Source organism: Perissodus microlepis, chromosome 22, assembly GCF_051167445.1.
Source record: "Perissodus microlepis isolate ML-2025 ecotype Zambia chromosome 22, ASM5116744v1, whole genome shotgun sequence".
NCBI lineage: Eukaryota > Metazoa > Chordata > Actinopteri > Cichliformes > Cichlidae > Perissodus > Perissodus microlepis.
Window position 1 is genome coordinate 9,845,998 of NC_140481.1, and position 20,614 is coordinate 9,866,611.

Sequence of the window (20,614 nt, forward strand, 5' to 3'; positions counted from 1 at the left end):
ATGGAGGGGCAGCCATCTCCCACAACCAGTTGGGGGTGAGGAAGAAAAAACAAAAGACATGCTGTGGACAACATCATGCAGTGATATAAAATCAGTTTAAGAACTGTCTGCCTGTTTCTCACAGACTCTGTATGGCTTTAGCTGATGGCTTCTTTGTTTGAGGAGATTTTGTTTTTAATGTGCTTTCATGAATCTGATATTATTTGTATAAAGGTTTCTAAAAATGTGTCTTATCATCGGTGAAAAACTAATACCGCTTTTTTCCAGAAATCTGCATTAAAAGGGACTTCCTCTACAAACTACAGCTGGGCTCACAGAGGAGACCAGATTGAACCTCGCTTTTTAAACTTTTTTTGTCTGCTGCATTTCTGCCTTGAATCAAAGCGGGCTGTATGATCTTAAAAACAGATAAAACTATTGTGTTCAGAATCAGAATACAAAATCTGTATTTGTGTTCAGTTTTAAGAACAGAGTGGATGGTTTCTGAAAAGTGTCTTAGAGGTGGTGAAAAACTGTAAGACTGCAGGTCAGCCGGGGTCTCAGCTCAGCTTGGCAGCAGAGAGACCACTCTCATCTTTCAGTCCAACAATACAAGTCTGTTTTAACCAAGAAATTAATTAGAGTTGAAAGCTGAAACCCTGGGAGAAGGGGGGGTTGAAGGTTATATGGCCTTTAAGGTTTTGTAAAGTGTCTATAGTTGTGAAAAGTTTTATCATTTCTTTATTTGTACATAGAAAACAAACAGAAAACACAGCTGCTTTAAAATGATTTGACATGCACATTGGTCCCTGACTTTTTAAAGCCGTTTAATGTCTTTAATTTATTGTTTTGCGTTCATGACCACAACAGGCTGAAAATCCAGTTCATGGCATGTTTTTACTGCTCCTCTTTAACAGAGGAGTTTCCCTGTGTAATAATGATTACGATGCAATAAGCACAGACACTAACGACAGAATCTCTGTTGTCCTTGTGACACATTGACAGTGTGGAAGCCCCCTTCATAACAATTTTTTTTGGTTCACCATGAGTTGAATATGTGGAGGAAAATGGATGGATGAATGGCTCATTATGCGGTCAGGGTGAAGTTAGCTGGTTTGGCCAATCAGCTTTTGATTCCTACATGATGTCAGAGCTAGTCGTAATTTTTTTTGAGCTACTCATAATTGAATCCGAAATTGAATGACACATCCTCCCAGATCAGACGTGTGTCCCTGGATGATGTCATTCCTGCTCTTAACCCTGCCTACAAAGCTCTGATTGGCTCATTATAGCTGCCAGTTAACACAAACACAGACTTCAGAGTAACTAACAAGCCTGAGATGTAGTGGAGTGATTTGAAGGTGGGTTCTGCAGGTAACAGGTGACCAGCAGGTCACATGAGTCACAGTAGTTACAGCTCACTTGTTTTCACTTGATTGTGTAATCAATATGTTTGACTGGAAGTTAGCAACAATTTCTACCTGTCTAATCTAAGGTAACCTCCAGGGGCAGACCTGAACATCACCTGGTTAGGATGGGTCACCTGCTGGTGAACCCTACTCCAGTGCAAAATGGGATGGATTTCAGGGCCAGTGAGGACCAGGAAAGTAACATTCATATAAGAACCAGTACGTGATCTAGTAGTTTTAGTCTCAGTTGTATTTGCAGTATTTTCATAGATAGCATGAGCAGCCCCTCCCTTCCTGTCTGAGTATAAATACGAGTGTTTGAAGGAGGAGCTGCAGCTCTTCAGGTGCGTCTCTTTAGCTCAGCACACACCTGTCACACAGCAACATGCTGCCAGCGTGAGTATTTGTAATACTACTATTACTACAAATGTTACTCTATGTACTGCTAAAGATACCAGCATGAGTGATACTACTAATATTACTGGATTTTAAAATAATAATACTGCTCTACACAAAGCTATTGATGACTACTCCTTCATTTTATTCTTGTTATACTGTTATCCTCCTGTGCTTGTACTACCAAAACTGTTTCTACTGCACTATATACTTTTGATACTACTGCTACTAACAATAGTATTAATAATATTAATAATAATAATAATAATAATGCACTTAACATTGATAAAACTACTAATGCTACTGCAGTTTAAACTGCTTCTTTTGCCACAACCATTATACTGCTAACACTAATGATACCACCGCATTTTTACTGCAGTAGTATTAATAGTCTACTATTACAACTACTAATAATAATACACTTTATACTGTGAAGACTGCTGTTACTCATATGACTTGTACTAGTGCTACTATAACTGCACTATACAACAAACACTGCTGCATGTCGGTGTTGTAATACTTTAGTACTTTTGCAGTTCTGCTGTGCTTCATGTAGTTGAAATCATTGGTATTACTTCATCCTGACTGGATGCAGATTATTACTGACTGTTTTTGACTGTCAGCTCATTTGTCCAATCAGATCACTAAAAAAGTTTCTTGTTTTTTGATCCAATCAGAGTTCAGCCATCGTCATTCCACGTGGTGGTGGTATTGATTATATTGACAGCGGTTTGTGTATTGATTGATTTCAGCAGAAATGGACTCATTACTAATGATCATTGATAAGGTTTATTGGTGCTGATTATTTTATTGTCCCTGTATCTTATTGATGAGTGTATGTGAGGCTGATTCTGACAGTGTTGGTCAGTACTGATTAATCTCCTCTGTCACAACAGAAATCTATTGATCATGTCCATGGCCGTCTTTTTGACAACAGCAGTTTCTACCGCTCCCTTGGAGGGTAAAAAAAAGAGAAGCTATGTTTTGTATCTTATTTCATTTTATTATTTCTGTTTGGAGAGAAGACTTTCTGTGTGTCTTCCAGAGAAGGAGCTGGAGGAGGTGGAGGTTGAGGCCACAGAGGAGGGGGAGGTGTCCGAGGAGGAGGAGGGTAGGCCTTGTGTGTGTGAAAGAAGCCAGCTTTTATTGTGAAAAGCAGATTCGTGTCAAATTGTTCATGAAGCATAAACTCAGAGTTCATACTGATGATAAAATGAAACCAAACTGAGGTCACACGAATGGAACCTGACCCTCACACAAACCTCAGAGTGAACAACATCATCATCGTCTGTGATCTTTTCAAACGGTTTAAACTTATCATAAAGACACAAACATGTCACACATTTCAGTCACAAAGCTTTTTAAGATATCTCTTCAGGCAGTGGGATTCTTTCTTTATTAATGAAACACTATATAACCATGACATAACCTTAGGTAATCAGTGTTTGCCAAATATTACCTGGTGTTGGTTCTTGGGGTTTGTTTGGGTGAGTAAATGTGTGTGAGACATTCTCAATGACCCCTCTTCGGGTCCCTGTTCAAAGTACAGTGGGTGTGAGACTGTAGGGCTGACAGTGAAGGTTTGGAGAAGGTGGTGTTTGCTGTTTTTGAGGGAAAAATGACAAAACCCAACAGCTTTTTCACAGTACTCAGTCTTAAGAACATCACCTATCTCTCATTTGTGTACTAAAATGTTTTTACTGACACAAACCACTACATCCGGGTCAAGATAATATAGGTTTTCTTTGTTTATTGTTAATTTGTTTGTGTTTGACTGAATTCATTTCAGTGTAACTCCTGTAGGATGCGTGGCCTCTGTCCAGTAAATGAAATATTAGAAATCATAAATCTGCAGTGAGTGCAGCACATGTGTTAATGCTAAGCTAGGTGACATACGCGCATAGGGGAAAGTTCAGGAAGCCAGAGGGAAAGGTAGAAGGAGTCAGAGTTTAAAAGTCAGAGCAGAAATAAAAAGACACTAAAACAGAGAAGTGTGACATTTGTTTAAAACTTCTAATTAGACATAAATGTTGGATGTCTTCTCTTTCCAGATGATGATGACTCCAAGAGTCAAGATAAGATTGAGGGTGAGAGGCAAAACACACTGTGACCTTTGCCCTGTAGTTTTATCTTATAAACCTGCATAAACACAAAGAAATGAAAAGTTCAAACATCAGACTGTTGTTTAAATGAACGTGACGTGAGAACCTTATAAACATCTCTTTAAAAATCTGTGTGTAATATATGTTTTTCAGTCTTATCTAAATGTGTCACAGAATGAATCTCAAATGATGCCTTTGGGTTTTTAATAATCTCTGGAAACACAAGCTTCATTCATGCCGAACACCTGACAGTTTGCTCCTCCCCCTCCTGCAGGAGCATTTGGTGGGCAGCGGACCACCACGGCAACGGTGGTGGCAGTGGGGGCTGCTGGGGGTTCAGGTGAGTAGACCCGATCAGGTTTTTCCTTCCTGAATAGTTTTTTTGTTTGTTCCAACTGGTCTCAGGTTTAATCCAGATTAACTGGCTGCTTTTCAGATCAGGATTACCCTGAATGGGTCTAGTCCACTTCCTGAGCTCCTCAGGTTACTGCAGGATGTCCAGAACCACGGCATCACGTACAGGACAAACTCTGCAAAAGCAAAAGTAGCAAATATGTTACTAAACACTCTCTGCAGTCTTTGAGAGACTAAAACTCTTAGTTTGTGTTTCTTATATTCATATGTAGCTGTGTACAGTCTAATTTCAGCTAACTGTAATAATCTACTGCCTGTTCATTTTTTAGCTTTATTTGATAAACACGGTGAAGAGAAGACAGGAAGGCAGGAGCAGAGAGAGAAGGAAGAAGGCATGTGGCCGCGGGTTGGACTCAAACCCAGGCCAGCCGCTCTCAGTCGTATGGCATGTGGTTTCCCGCTCAATGCATTGAGCAAAGCGCTCCCAGACTGTTCATTTTTAAAAGAAATATGAAATCACCATTATGTTAGAAAGTACTGAAAAATAATATTTAGTTTTTGTATTTCACACAAGCAAATATTGAGGAAGAAATGTAAATGTTTGATGATAAAATTGTGCTTCTTTTTTATGGAAGTAAAGATTATAAATGTGGAGGTTTTTCAGCAAGAAAACATGACGATGAGTTTTTGGTGACATGCGTGGTTTGACTCAGGTGTATTTTCTCTGCAGGTGTCTCCTCTGACATTCAGGATCTAAGTGGTAAGTTCAACTAAATGTATAGTTTCTTGAAGATGTTAGAGAAAAGTACAGAACGCTGATAGCTTATCAGAGTCTATCCCAACTTTATTGAGAGACATTCTCTTATTTGATTGAAATATTACTGATATTTCTGTGTTCTGTGTGTTCTGTGTTAGGCTTTTGGCTTTGGGACCTTGTGTAGTCATAGAAAACAGAGCTTCTCTGACATTTAGTTGTTAAACTAAGGTTCACGAAACAAAATAAGTAAGAGTTGAAAATTCATGACGGTTTACTGTTTTTCTCAGAGCCTGCTGTACACCCTGACAGTTATCATTAGAAAAAACACTCAACGTCAAATCCCAGAAACTGCATCATGGGAAGCCCCCAGCAATCTGAGGCTATTATAACATAACTAGCAGTCAGGCTCACCTGACTATATCCATTATCAAAGAGGAAAGTTTTAAGCCTAATCTTAAAAATAGACAGGGTGTCTGTCTCCTGAATCCAAACTGGTTGCTGGTTTCACAGAAGAGGGGCCTGAAAGCTGAAGGCTCTGCCTTCTATTCTACTTCCATTCTAACTCTTCAGTCTGAGAGCAAATATACTTGTTTAAAAATTATGTTTATTTTCAGCTTCCAGTGGTCAAACAGCAGGGGGAAGAACACATGAAGGAACAGCAGGAAGCTCAGCAGGTAAACCAGGTGAATCTCATCCAGAGAGAAACGCGATGACAAATATGAACATCTTAGACAGTAAAATGTTTGATTTGAATGGTAATCAGATTTCAGTCATTCTGCTCTGATCACTTCTCTGACTTTTATTAGGTTACAGTCTCATCAGTGGAAACACTCCCTACTTAAAGGATCGCACAGAAATCTGTGTGGCAATTTAATACTTTTAAGAGACATGTTACACTCCAAACTCTTTACAACGGTTGAACTATCCAGTCATTTTGCTACATCAATACAGTGTAGTGCCTCTACTCAGGACCAGTAAATATTAGATGGATTCTATAGCGTTTTTCTACTCTGAGCACAAAGCAGGTTCTACAACTTGTCCCATTCATCCATTCTCATAAGCACTTTTTACTTATGCTATTCCTATGTAAGTGTTTCTATCTAACATTCACACATATTGATACTCTTGGTTGCTCTCAAGTGGGGTTAATATCTTGGCAAATGTCTTTGGCCTGTATTTGCATGCAGACTGGAGCAGACAAGGCTCAAACGACCAACCTCCCTATTAGTAGGTGACCTGCTCTATCTCCTGAGCTACAGCCACCTCTTATTGTACTGCAATATCAATTTCAACACAGACTCCAAATATCTACGTAGGTTTGGAAGGAGGTTTTGATTTTAGGCTCTCAGGAAAAAAGTCATCACTGAAGTGAACAACTGGGACCCTGTTACCTTAGGAAAGCTCATAAACAATACACAGTACACAGTCACACAACCTGGAAAATAACACCTGCTCTTCATAGGTGTAAAACAAACAAAATCAAAGGAGAAATGAAATAAAATTAATAAAACAAAATAAAGTCTTCCTGTTGTAGAATGACAGAAGTCCAGTCTGAATTGTCTTTTAATGTTCCTTGTGACCCAAAAAGCAGTGCCTGTAAGGAAGTGTGTGTCCCTTCAAAGCAGTGCTTTAAAGCACAACTACCCATCTACTACCCGGGTAGGACTAATAAAACATCTGAATCCCAAGGAATAGCTTGACTCAGCCCTTCAGAGATCTCCCACAATCCAATCGCATGGCTGGCCACACCATTTCACCATCATCCAGAATGTAATTGGGCTGTACTCACCATCAGTGGTTCTCTACAATCCTGTGTTGGTATTTTTCAATACTAATATTGCAACACCAGTTGTTTTTTTCTACTCAGAATTCATGGCCAGGATCTCTTTGTCTTGCTCTGATACACACTTGGCCACCATTACTGGAAACAATCTCACAAGGAAGTGTTAGACAATGCTTCCTGTGCTCAAGACATAAGTTCATTGCACAGTCTGTAAGGGCTTTGAACATCTGACCATTTTACTTTGTTGTTTTTAATCACTGATTTTTGTATTTAGAAGCTAAAAACTGCTCCTGTTGTTACAGGTTCTGCAGCAGCTGAGATCTCTGATGTCTCCACAGCTTTGATCCATTCTGCAGGTAAACAGCCTGGACTTTTTTAAAAATGGCAGATATGTGGACTTTTATTTTGAAGAACAAACAGGGTGCAGTCAATAACTATTTGCAGCCTGTATCCATTTGGATGGAATAAAACTTCATGTCAAAACACTGAAATCATCATCAAATGGCATCATGACATTACAAAAACGTAAACACAAGAATTAAGGTGTTTATCATTAACGGGGAAACAAATCCAAGCCTATGTGGCTCTGTGTGAAAAAGTGATTACCCCCTAAACCTAATAACTGGTTGGAAAACCCTAAGCAGTAATAACTGCAATCTAGTGTTTGCAATAACTGGAAATAAATGCTGTGGAGGACTTTCCCTCTCATCTTTGCAGAATTGTTGTAATCCACCCACAGTGAAGGGTTTTCAAGCCTGAACCACCTTTTTAAGGTCACCCCTTATCTCAACCAGGTTCAGGTCAGAAATTTGACTAGGCCCCTCTAAAGTCTTTGCTTTATTTTTCTTAAGCCATTCAGAGGTGGATTTGCTGGTGTGTTTTGGATCATTATCCTGCTGCAGAACCCAACTGCACTTCGGCTTGAGATCACAAGCAGATGGCCAGACATCCTCCTTCAGGTCGTTTTGGTAGACAGCTGAATTCATTGTTCCATTTACCACAGCAAGTCTTCCAGGTCCTGAGGCAGTAAACAGTCCCAGACCATCACCATACCGGCATCATATTTTACTGTTGGCATGATGTTCTTTCTCTGAAATTCTGTTACTTTTATGCCAGATGTACTGGACATACACCTTTCCAAAAGGTTCAGCTTTTGTCTCATTAATCCACAGTATTTGTGAGCAGAGGTTTTCATCTCGGAACTCTCTTTTTTCCCCGTCTTGTAGAGTCATGAACGTTGACCTTAACTGTGGCACGTGAAGCCTGAAGTTCTTTGAAAGTTGTTCTGGGGTCTTATGACCTCTTGAATAGTTGTTGCTGCGGTCTTGGAGTCATTTTTGTCGGTTCACCACCACACCATCACACCTCTTCCTTCATGGTGGTAACCATGTAGTAGTAGTAGAGACCATCCTTTCACAGCGGGTGGAACTAAAGATCTAAAATTTGGACTCATCAAAGGAAAGCAGATTTCTACTCATCTGATGTCCATTCCTTGTGTTTCATGACCAGAAACAAATCTTTTCTGCTTGTTGCTTTTCCTTAGTAGTGGTTTCTTAGCAGCTTTTTGACCATAAAGACCTCATTTGTACAGTCTCCTCTGAACAGTTGATGTAGAGATGTGTCTGCTACTGGAACTGTGGCATTTACCTGGGCTCTAATCTGAGGTGCTGCATAACATAACTGAATGTCCCAACCCCATTAAGAAGGCAATAAATTCCACAAATAAACCCTGACGAGGCACACCTGTGAAGTGAAACCCATATCAGGTGACTACTCATGAAGCACACTGAGAGAAGGCCAAGGGTTTGCAGCACTGTCAACAAAGCAAAGGAATCTAAACTATAAGACATATTTAGAGTTATTTATCTTTTTTTTCTTTGCTTAATAATTCCATATATCTTGCTTCACATATTTGATGTCTTCAGTATGTATCTACAAGGCAAAAATAGTAAAAATAAAGAAAGTCCATTAAATGAGAAGGTGTGTTAATCAATGATTTCTGTGTTTTAAGGAGACAAGCATTCCTCTGCTTTATCTCACACAGAAACAAATGGTAAGTCCAATTATTACTCTGCTGACATTTTGAGAATTATTGATTCATTAAGCTCAGCACAACAGCTGACTGTACGAGCCCTTTAGCATAGAAAGCTTCACATCTTTAAACCTGGTCTTTGTCTGCAGGTTCTGCAGGAGCTGGCTCAGAGACCAACAGTAAGTAGCTTTCAAATCCCTCAAACAGAGACCAATCAATAGATCATTGATTAAACATCAATGAGTTGAAGACCTTTCAATATGTCTGTGAAGATTCTCAGTTCATTGTAGTCTAAGGAGCTTGGAAAGAAAAGCATGTGGACTTCTTTAAGTTTCCTTGAAGAGGTTTCACCTCTCATCCGAGAAGCTTCTTCAGTTCTTGGGTCAAATGGTGGAGAGTCCCAGATTTAACCCCTGTGGGAGTGTCCCCCCAAGAAGGACAACAGACCCCCTATTGATCCTCTACCTAATCACACGAACCAAGGTGTGAAAACGGGTGTAGGTCACAATCAGCCAAGGTTTTTGGTGAGCTCATTGTGAAACCAAGCTCCATCCTATTATGTGATTTCCTGAGGTCAAATGGCCAAGGACGTGAGTGGGCGTTAAGGCATCTGGGAAGCGATCTGGATTATAGATGGTAGACAGTTGGTGTCATAACCCACCGCCTCTGTTCAAGGATGGTCATTCACAGTGGACATAGATGGCATTGGCATCCTCGAAAGAGTGACCTTTGTCCTTTAGATGCCATTGTCCCTCTCATGGGGAAACACCCACAGGGCTTAAATCTGGGACTCTCCACCATTTGACTCTAGAACAGAATAAGCTTCTCGGATGAGAGGTGAAACATCTTCAAGCAACTTAAAGAAGTCCAGACGAAAGATCTTACAATCTCTTCAAAAAATTATCAATTCTTGTTTTGTTTTGTTTTTTTGAGGTAATGGACAGAAGCTCCTGAATGGAGGAGGAGGGGGTGGAGCTGGCAGTCAGACAGGTAACGCGGTATGGAGAGGGGCTACAAGGGAGACAGGTGAAACCTATTTTTTAAGAAGCTCAGAGACATTAAGTTCAACTCTCTTTTCCAGATGCTGTGGGATTCTTTCAGGGTGACGTTTCTCACCTGGGTCTTACAGGTGAGTGTCCAGGTGAGGTGTCTGTGACATCACTTTTACTTCATCAGATCCAAGTCAGATTTTTAAGTGCTACAAAGGCAAAGAACACTTCTATGGCTTTAAGGAGGAATCTCTCAGCAGCTGTCATTGACTTTTTCTCTTTTAGGATCCATAGAGCCATCTAGCCATGACTTCCTGCTTGGCATGATGGGTAAGTTCAGCTGCTCTCATTTTACAAACCAATAATTTTCTTAAATCTAAAGCTTGATTTGATGATAAACTCTGAGGTCATTCCAGATACACACTGACTCTTTTGGTCTTTTGCTCCAGCACTGACTCACAGAGGGATGTGGCGACACAAACAGGCTTTCTCTGCAGTAGCGGGCTCAATAAAACCTTAAACCCCAGTCAGAGATAATGATTATCAGATTATTAGTCTTCTTTGTTAGGCCAGGCTCTCTGCTTCACTCCCTGAGAGCCCTCAGACAAAATGGGTTATTTCACAGGTCATTTGTGAGTGACACATTATCAGATGATGATGATGATGATGATTAAAACGTCAAGGAAGAATATAAAAATATCACATAGAGCAAGATGGGGATGTATGTCACAGAGCAGTAAAATATTTTAATTACAGCTAATTATTTTACCTATGAGTATGGTCAATGCTGCTGTTTATTTCTGTAGACACTAAAACTGGTGAGCCAAATTGTGTTACAGGAAGTTCTTTAAATAAAAGGGGATCAGATTCCCAGGGCGCAGAGACTACAAGTCTAACAAGAAAAAGTTTATTCGTGGAGGTGGAAAGCAGGAATAAAAGCAAACAAAATTCTAAAAAACGTATGCAATAAAATGTTCTTGGTACCCTAAAATCCCCCAAGAACAAATAAAAACAATTCTTAAAACTACAATAAAATGTTCTTTGTACAGTAAAATCCCACACGGTCCAGCAATTCAATTGTCCTACAACCCAATACGAATGTTCCTTATATGTAAAAGTTAAAGAGAGGAATTCCTCTTCTGAAGTGGGGACCACCCCAGCCTAGTCCTAGGAGAAACCTCCCATCTCTGTCTCATCCCTCCACTGGGCACCCCACATCACAACCCAGCTTGCACTCCACACTCGAGTCTCTCGCTCGCTGCATCGCCCTGTAAATAAACATACTGGCCAGAACCATCGTCTGACCTGGCTAATAGCCATGTCATATCTGGCCCTTCCCCTTGCTCAGCCAACTTTCTTTAAACAAGTCCTTTCCCCAGCTGATAGGCCACACCCACACCTCAACAGACGCCTGCTATTTGCTAACTGTCCAGAGTCCACAGTGGATTAAAACAATATCATGCAAAAAAACAAAAAACAAAAAAACAAACACTAAAAACATGCAATACAAATATCAGAATAAAATCATGCAAATATAATCAGAACCACACTCACAAATAAACATTAAAATCAGAATAAGACCAATTATAAAGAAAAAAACAAAATACATCTCCGTGACAGCTGCACCTTAGTTGTGAGATCTAAAATTGGATCTATTAAGGCTTCCTGCTACCTGCTGCTCTCTGGCAGGTATCTCCATGCCCTCCTGGGTTTCAAATGCACCTTAGACCACACATGCATCAACACTACATATGAGCGGGTGGAGGGAGGTTTGGAGTCTTCACATACCCCCGCTACCCCCACACCCTCTAGCAGATCATTACATGAAGGAACTTTTTGAATACAAGCACGCTCATGCTCACAGGTGTACACACGGGTGCTCACACACACAAACTGCACTCTTTTTGGCTCCTACCTCAAAGCACACTGTGCGCTGTCGATCTTACGTGCTGCATAGTAATATTCAATATTTAGTATTTACTGTTATATTCACATAGATTATTGCGATGATGTTGTTTATTATATTGCTCTCCTTTTTTTTGCTTGTTTGATATATGTATTTTTTGTCTGTTTGTTTTGTTTGTTTTGTTTTTTGCTCTTTATCACCATTCCTCTTCCCTGCTGTTCGCTCTTCCCCTACCTCTCTTTCATTCTCCCTTTTCTTTCCCCCAGTCATGTCTGTCCTGTGTGTAGCAAGTGAAAATAAAATAAAATAAACAATTATATATATATATATATATATATATATATATAAAAAGGCTTCCTGTCCCACAGCCTGATGAAGGAGACATGGAAATCAGATCAGAGTGAATGAATGTGATTGGTTGAACAGGTGTTCTTGGCGTCGATGAGACTTAGCAGGAAATCATAATCACGTAGAACAATATTCACACATTTTCTAAATAATCACATGAACACATTCTTGTGACAATGTGGTGCACAGCTTGTGCTTCATTCAGTGAGTATGGTATGATTTACCACACATAAAAAAAATATTCCCACGGCAGAGAATCTATATTACACTCAAAACATGCTGGAAATAATTAAAATAAATAAATAAAAAACAGTGACAATGTGGTTGATTCAAACCAAAACTCTGAATATAACATTTTACTGATCAGGTGATATTTTCATATAAAAAGAGAGCCTCTTTCATGAGATATAAAGACAAGACACAGATAAAAAGCCATTAATGTCGCTTTGTAGTATACCTGTCAGATGTCTGAGCCAAGAAGAAACACAATAAACATAATTCTGTATTTTATTGTAGTGAAATGTTTCTGTGTTTTTAGGTGGTGATGCTTTCGGTCCAGATGGTCACGTTAACATCCCAGGTTTGATTTCTTTCTGAAACACTTAAAGTGATTCTTTGATTAGTGAACTTAACCATGAATACTAAAGCTGGGGAAAAGGGCTCTGATGTGATTTAGGGTTTGTTGTTGTTGTTGTTGTTTGTTTGTTCTTTTTTGATTGTTTGATATTGGTGTTAATTATTGTTTTGCTTTTTGTTTCTGAATTATCACAGGTAACATGACAGCACCCTCTCACCTGGAGCCTTCAGGTATGACTTCCTCTTCATTTAATAATGTCTGAAATTGGACAAATCACGCTGGTTGATGTTTTTCTTTTGGTTCAGGTGTGACAGCAACTCCACATGCAGATCAGAACAGTCTGAACTCACTTGCAGGTGAGTACAGACTCCTCCCCCACTAACGTCATCCAAATATATCACATGATGTTTTTGAACTGTCCAATTGTTTTTATTCAGCCAAAAGCATTATGTAGCTGCTAGTGGCAGTTCAAACACAGCATCTGTGTTTGTATCTCTGCTGTTTCCTTTCCTTGCTTGTTAATCTTTCCTACCTCCTGTTTCCTGGTATTGAAGATCTTGTTCATCATTCTGATGCCACCGTTGATCAGCCAGGACCAGATCAAACTTTCCTGAGTTCAGGACCTGACCAATCATTACCCAGCTCTGTATCTGGCTCCTCCCACTCTGCAGGTTGTGAAAGGAAAGACTTTTACTCTGAAAACCAGATTAACTTTTACTCTGAAGTTTACCTTCATCTCTTATTTAGTAAAGTAAAACAGCATCTTTTTCCTTTTCAGGGGCAGTGTCTTCATCCTCAACACACATTGAAGCTCTCAGAGACCAGAAAGGTGATCTCACACTGTAGCATAAATGTAATCCCAAAGGTTTTAAACTTTACATTAGCTCCACTGTAGACTTTTCAATGTTGTTTCTTTTTTTCTAAACTTAAATTTAAAAAAAGACACATTCTCTGGCACCTGAACTAAGGAAAATATCAATAGTCCCGATCCTTCATTATCTGTTAACCATATTTCATATTGGTGCTGTATTTGTCCTCACAGATGCAGCTGATTCAGCTGATACTGATGGTAATTCCTCAGAGCTTCATGCTCTTAAATTTACTGCATATAAAAATACCTTCAACTATTTAATTATTGTTTGATTTTCTGAATTTACTTTGTGTTGTTTAGGAAACGGTCGACAGACCCTGTTGACAGACACAAATGGAGGTAAACGTTCACCATTTTAGTTCACTTCGATAAAAATATTCAGATCTGCAACAGAACACACCTGAGTAGACCAGATTATCCATCTGTCACCCACCTCGATGATTTGTCCATTCACGGTAGCAGCAGGCTAAGCTCCAGACATTATTCTCCTCAACAGTATCTTCCAGTTCCTCCCTGAGAATTAAGAGTCTCTCACAGGCCAGATGAGATATATTACCTCTTTGATTTTCTTCATAAATAAATGAATCGTGGAACAGAGGACCCCAAAAAAGGAAGAAGAAAATCCCATCTTTAATCGGAAACAGGCATTATTCATACACTCTGCGTATGCAAAAGGCAAAATTTAAAAGAAAAAACTCCAACAGGTCATATGTGAAGGGGGGAAAAAAGAAAAATCTATCTTTCCCTTATCTGGATTCACTTACCATAAGATTTATGATCAGGATAAACGTTCACATGAAGCTTACTATCTGTCACATTAGCCCAGGGTTTCCCCTGCATGTTTACATAAAAGTGGTAGTGTTGGCTGAATCTGATCATCACAAAGGTCTCGTGACTCTTGTTCCACAGAAAATGATCTGTGAATGTTACTTACTGGGCAGCACAGTAGTATGGTGGTTAGCACTGTTGCCTGCATTCGACTCCACCATTTGGCTGGTTGTATGTTTTTCCCGTGTTTGTGTGTGTTTTCCCCACGCTTCTTCCCACAGTTCAAAGATATGCAATTAATGGGATTAAGTTAATAGGTGATGCTAAAGTGTGAATGTCCCCCCGTTACCCTGATAAGGATACGTGGAAGAGAACTGCAATTGCACTCATCCACTGGTCCATCTCAATCATCACTCAAGATTAAGATCCTGAAATACTTAACTTCCTCACTTGGAGCAGCAACACGGAGGGAGTAATCCACCATCTTCTCGCAGAGGACCATGGCTTCAGAGAAGGAGGTGCTGATTCTCAGCTTGGCCCTGGTGTAAGATAATGGTCATGTTCTGAAAAAAAACAACAGTACTACCTCATCTTCAAAAAGCAAAAGCCCTCTGTATTAATTTAGTGATTCTTCATTTGAACACAGGTGAACATAAGACATTTGTTGAAAAGTCAGATAGTGGGTTCAGAAGGATTCCTGGCTCAAATCACCCCCTTAGATACTCCTCACACCACCTTCATTGCCAACATTTGTTTCTTGCTGTTTGTGTTTCTGCAGCAGAAAAACTGGTTTCCTTCAGCGATCTTTATACTGATCTCACAGGTACAGTCTAATCAAGCTAATTATTTATACCAGATTATATGTTGGAATTCAGTGTCTCCATTGTTCCATCGTTAGACTAGTAAACTGTTAACATTATGAGCTAAAAGAAGCTAAAAGTCCGGAGTATGTAATGTTCACGTCACCAGGTCAGGGAGTGGTACTGCTCAACATGAAGCTCTTTAAATGGTTTGAACACTTCTTACAAAAATAGCCTCACATTTTAAGTTATACAATTTTCAGTCAAAGACAAGGCGTACAGGAAGTACAGGATAACAGCCAAAGTGCAGAATAACTGGAAACCACACCTGAGTCACCTTATCCAGTCGTTAATCTGGAATCAGGATTGTATTTTAAATGATCAGTGAAATAATGCGATAAATAAAACTGTGCTGATGATGTCATCAGGTGGTGCAGAGTCAGTAACCAGGATTAACGTCAATCTCACAGGTGAGGTGAACAGATCAAAAAAATCTGTTTACTGATAAACAGTGTTAGTAATGGATGAAGCTCTGTGTTCTGTCATTTCTAGCTTCAGGTCTTGGATTCGGGCATGATGTCACAGGTACTACTACTTACTATGACTATGAAGCTCATTGGTTCATAATCCGGTGTGGGGGAGGGGGGTTATCCACTTTCTGTCACATGATCATGTGTTACAGAGTCTCCATCCATTATGATTCAAACTGCGTCTGTCGATGTCACACAGACACATAACCCAGGTACACATATCTTTACATTTGTCTTTACAGTTGTCCCTGGTTCTCTTTGTGCATTTGTGTGTATATCTTTGTGTATGGCCGTCTGTCTCTACATCTGTCTTTCTGTCTGCCTGACTGTAAATCTATCTGTACATCTGCCTGTCTTTCTGTAGGTCAGCCTTTGCATCTGTCTGCTTCTGTACACCTGTCTGTACATTTGTCTGTATATCTGGGTTTACGTTTTCCTGTCTGATTCTCCTCTGCTTTATTCAGTTTCAGGCATTCACCCTCACACAGATCTGGTTACCATGACAGCAGACTTCTCTGGGACAGATACAGGTATGTCCATCTCCCTTCAATATACTAACAGTTAGTTAACAGACAGGTGAGAGGTCAAAGGTCAGATGTATGTTCTGTGTGTTTCAGTTGCAACAGATCATACAGGAAGGCTTCTCGACTCTAGTAAGTTCTACTATACCTATTCCCACCTAAAAAAAAAAAACAGTCCAATCCCAGCAACTTGCCCTAACTCACAAGGGTTGTCACACAGCCAAGTATACAACATGCTCTTTATACACTTAGAGGGAGCCTGCAATTAATCGAAGTTCCAAGGGCTATGGTGTTTACTTATGGTTTTGTAGGGGGGGGCTTAAAGTTAAAAAAAAAAAAACTTTATTGATCATGTTTTGATCATTTCTTTGATCTTTGCTTATTGATGCTGTTTAAAAAAAAAACCTAGATGTCCTTTGTCGCCTCTGAAGGGTGAGGTCTAAGGAGCTTGGAAAGAAAAGCGTCTGGACTTTTTAAGTTGCTTGAAGACGTTTCACCTCTCATCTGAGAAGCTTCTTCAGTTCTAAGGGTCAAATGGTGGAGAGTCCCAGATTTAAACAGAGTGGGAGTATCCCACTGTCCAGACACTTTTCTTTCCAAGCTCCTTCCATTACGATGACCTGGATGACTGAGAACCCTCACAGACACTCTGAAGGGTGAGAACTTTACAAATCAGGCAGTTTAAAGTGTGAGCATGAAACAAAGCAGCATCGCTGAGAAGGGTGTAGATCAGTGTCATGTGGTCTATCACGAGGTTCTGGCTCATTCCTGTTAATAAACTCACATTCAAACGCAGGAGAAGATTAAGTTGTGAGGTTTAGTGTTTGTGACTGACTGGGATTGAGTTCATGTTTCAGAGTGTCTGTTCTTATTCTGCTGTAGGTCTGTGTCTCTTTGTGGGTGTGTCAACACCCACTGAATACACAATGTGTGTGTCGTTTTTTTCTTTTGCAGGTCCTCCAGCTGTGACAGATCACACACAGATGGCTGGTAAGTCTTAAAAATGTTCACAGCTTTAAAAGGTTTAGAACACATACCTGAAATACGGACAGAGCCTGTATGCCACATGGAAACCTATGCCCTCTAGAGGACTACGACTGCATATGCTCTTTTCCACATTGCCACCATATTGGAAAATTCCATGTATTCCATGTCTTCTATGTACTAGTGGGGAATTGTAATCTTACCAAGTAGTTAAAAACACACACCGGGGGGGGGGGGGAGTTCCCTAAAAGTTGACATCAGTGGGATAAACGTTTCATCACTTATCCAAGTAACTTCTTCAGTCACCATAAGACTGAAATTTCCTGGATGGTTGAGCATGCATCCACATCTTTTATTTGTGAACTTCTGCATTTGTGATTTTTGTGTAAAAGCATCAGAGGTAATAAGTAGGAAATCTTTGTCATCCTCAGGGTAAAAACATCTAATATATCAGGCCACTGACTAATGATTGCATAGTTTCTTCAGGGGGAGGGGCTTAAGCTTTTCAAGCCTGGGTTAATGCTAAGATAAGTTTCTTCTTTGGTTGTTAATATCAGTATTTTTGTAAAAAATAAATAAATAAATTGCAGATTGGATGAAGAGAATTCTTCCCTCCAAGTGTACTTTCTCCTTTGCATCTGTGCCCCAGAAGGTTCAAAGGTGTGCTGGATGCGGTTTGGGGTCCCATTTTTTGGTTAAAGGATATTTTGCTGTTTGTATCTGATATGAGATCAGGTGCTGAAGGCTTGTTCTTTCTCTTTTCTTGGTTCTGCTTGTTCTCTGCAGGTTCAGTTACTGAACAGTACAACCCATCTGGTCAGGGTCCTGAAGGTTTGTTATCATCACACTCTTGACTCGAATCTTTACAATATTTCATTTAATACATTTTCTCTATCACTGAAGATGTCCTGAGCAGTCTGATGTTTCCTGTTTAGTTTACACTTTCTTTGTATTCAATGTTCATCAAACCCTGAAACTGATTTTTGTTTAAAAGAACCTAATTTCAGGGTCATGAAAACCCTGCAGCATCAGTACAGGATGTTTTAGATCTGTCCCTCCAGATCCAGATAGTAAAAACCCACACATAAATTCATTATGTGTTTTAACTCATACCAGAGGGTATAAAAATGATCCAAAATATGATCCATTATTTAAACCGTCTATTGTAGCATGCAACAGAGAAGCTTTGCAAACACATGCTGGAACATGTTGAAAACAGGTTTTCAGACCCGTTTTCTGTCAAGCCAGTGTGTTAATTAATTCGGAATGTTTTTATTTTTATTGTTCTCATGTGAAGCTTTTCACTGAATCTTAGTTTCTTGTTCAGGTACAGAAAATGTGGAACTGGAGGATACCTGCTGACTTCCACATCAAACCGCGAGTTCGCTTCCTGCGTTACCGTTTCCAGTGTACCGACCAATCAGCACGGCCAATGAAATCTGACCCCTCCCACTAGCTGTAGGCCCCTCCAGTGAATGGCAGCAGGTGTTTTTTTGTTTGTTTGTTTTTTTAATATTTAAAAATGTCGGTTTATAGACATTTATTTTGTCTTAGAGAATCATGGAGGGAAAGTAAAGAAAATTAGTCTCAACAGTGTGCTGATTCAGATTTGATCTGATGACAAAAAGGAAGTGACATGTTCATTGTAAAACATGGTTTAAAAATTCTGTAATAAATGTGTTTGTTGAACATCAAAACTGAGAATTTGTCTTTTGTCCAAACTGGTCACTAAACTGTCGTCCTGGATTTTGTGAGCTCTGAATAAATCTTACTATTCATCACTGATTGAAGAAAATAAGAACAACCCCAGGTTTCTCTTATGCACTGTAGCCAGGCTGGCAAAAAGTCAGAGCACTGTTGAGCCAACTATTCCTTTAACGTTGACTAGTAATGACTTCCTGAACTTCTTCATAAATAAAATTTTAACCATTAGAGAAAAAAATTACTCAATCATCTCACAGATGTATTATTATCTACAGCTACTTTCAGTACCATTGATATTCATTTAGAGTCTTTTTCTCCAATTGATCTTTCTGAGTTAACTTCAATAATTTCTTCCTCCAAACCATCAACGTGTCTTTTAGACTCCATTCCTACAAAACTGCTCAAAGAAGTCCTGCCATTAATTAATTATTCGATCTTAAATATGATCCACCTATTTCTAATAATCGGCTATGTACCACAGGCCTTCAAGCTGGCTGTAGTTAAACCGTTACTTAATAAACCATCTCTAGATCCAGCGGTCTTATATAATTATAGGCCAATCTCCAACCTTCCTTTCATATCAAAAATTATTGAAAGAGTAGTTGTCAAACAGCTAACAGATCATCTGCAGAGGAACGGCTTATTTGAAGAGTTTCAGTCAGGTTTCAGAGCTCATCACAGCACAGAAACAGCTTTAGTGAAGGTTACAAATGATCTTCTTATGGCCTCTGACAGTGGACTCATCTCTGTGCTTGTCCTGCTCAGTGATGGGAATAACGGGGTTACTAACGGTGTTACTTTTTCAATAACGAGTAATCTAACTAATTTCTATTTCTATTGTTACAGCGCCGTTACTGTTACTAACAAGAAAATGCGGTGCGGTCGCATACTATTTTTCAACAAACAGACAGTTGAAGCTGTCTTCAGCTTACCGCATCTTATATCTGTTGCACGGAAGCGACCCACGTAAAACATTCATTATAGTAGTCATTGTAAACAATATATACGTGGTGTTTTTTCCTCAATAGTTTTGTCACGTTTACTGTCAAAGGACAGCGCTAGCAAGCGCAAGCTCTGCTTACAACCAAAAAAAACAAACTGCCCTTTTGTGTTGGTGGAAAAATGCACCATGTCGACCAATCAAAAATTATATGGCAACATGACATTTGGTTGTTTAGGGAGAGGGGAAAGTTTTAGGAGTGACAGCGAGAGAGAGAGAGAGAAAGACAGCAGAAAAAGAGAGAGAGCGAGTTTTGAGATGTGAGAGGTTTGTGACGTTTAGCGTGTTTGGAGTGTGTAGTTAATGTGTTGTCTTGTGTAGTTGGTGTGTAGTGTTGTGGATAATTTTGTGTTGTGTGTCAGAACAATGAGGCGACTGCTGTCTCCAGGTAGAAAACAGAAGTGATACACCTGCTGCTGTCAGACCTGCAGGTATCAGGCTGTGATGTTCTCCTTTACAGTGGACAGAAATTATTTTTTGGAGTTGCACAAATAATTTGTGTGGCATCTTATTGAATGCAGAACAGCTGATTGTTATGTAAATAGTTTGAAATGGTTCTAAAAAAAAAATAAAATTAAAAAAAAGGGTAAAAGGCTTTAAATGGCTGCAAATAACTTTGTTGTTTGCAAAACTTGTGCATATGATTTTAAAATTGACAATTTATATTTGCATTTAAAGTTATGAAATATGATTCATTAAACATGTTTGTGGTTGTTACAGTAAAAAATATAACCTTTTGTACTCGGAATTTAAGTTTTTTGTCTGATTTTAGATCCATTGTGCTAATACACTTTGTCAAAATGA

The 20,614-nt window shown here is 39.4% G+C and overlaps 1 protein-coding gene across 1 annotated transcript; it reads left to right on the forward strand.

Moving 5' to 3' along the window:
* Positions 1-1,773: 1,773 nt before the first annotated feature.
* Positions 1,774-18,650, forward strand: LOC146362572 (uncharacterized). Its single transcript, XM_084918919.1, has 29 exons — positions 1,774-1,784; positions 2,681-2,745; positions 2,830-2,895; positions 3,836-3,871; positions 4,161-4,226; positions 4,971-5,000; positions 5,612-5,680; positions 7,083-7,136; positions 8,792-8,833; positions 8,962-8,991; positions 9,746-9,802; positions 9,894-9,941; positions 10,087-10,131; positions 12,594-12,635; positions 12,827-12,862; positions 12,938-12,988; positions 13,187-13,303; positions 13,411-13,461; positions 13,675-13,701; positions 13,804-13,848; positions 15,050-15,094; positions 15,500-15,541; positions 15,624-15,656; positions 15,754-15,813; positions 16,066-16,131; positions 16,219-16,254; positions 17,077-17,112; positions 17,893-17,937; positions 18,434-18,650. The coding sequence occupies exons 1-29, from the start codon at positions 1,774-1,776 to the stop codon at positions 18,466-18,468; spliced, it is 1,386 nt and encodes a 461-aa protein (XP_084775045.1). The 3' UTR covers positions 18,469-18,650.
* Positions 18,651-20,614: the final 1,964 nt, after the last annotated feature.

Bases quoted from the DNA above. Each gene is read 5' to 3' on its own strand.
- LOC146362572 (XM_084918919.1), top strand. The intron at 2,896-3,835 runs GTAGGCCTTGTG...TTCTCTTTCCAG, and splicing joins GGTGTCCGAGGAGGAGGAGG to ATGATGATGACTCCAAGAGT. The intron at 16,132-16,218 runs GTATGTCCATCT...TGTGTGTTTCAG, and splicing joins CTTCTCTGGGACAGATACAG to TTGCAACAGATCATACAGGA.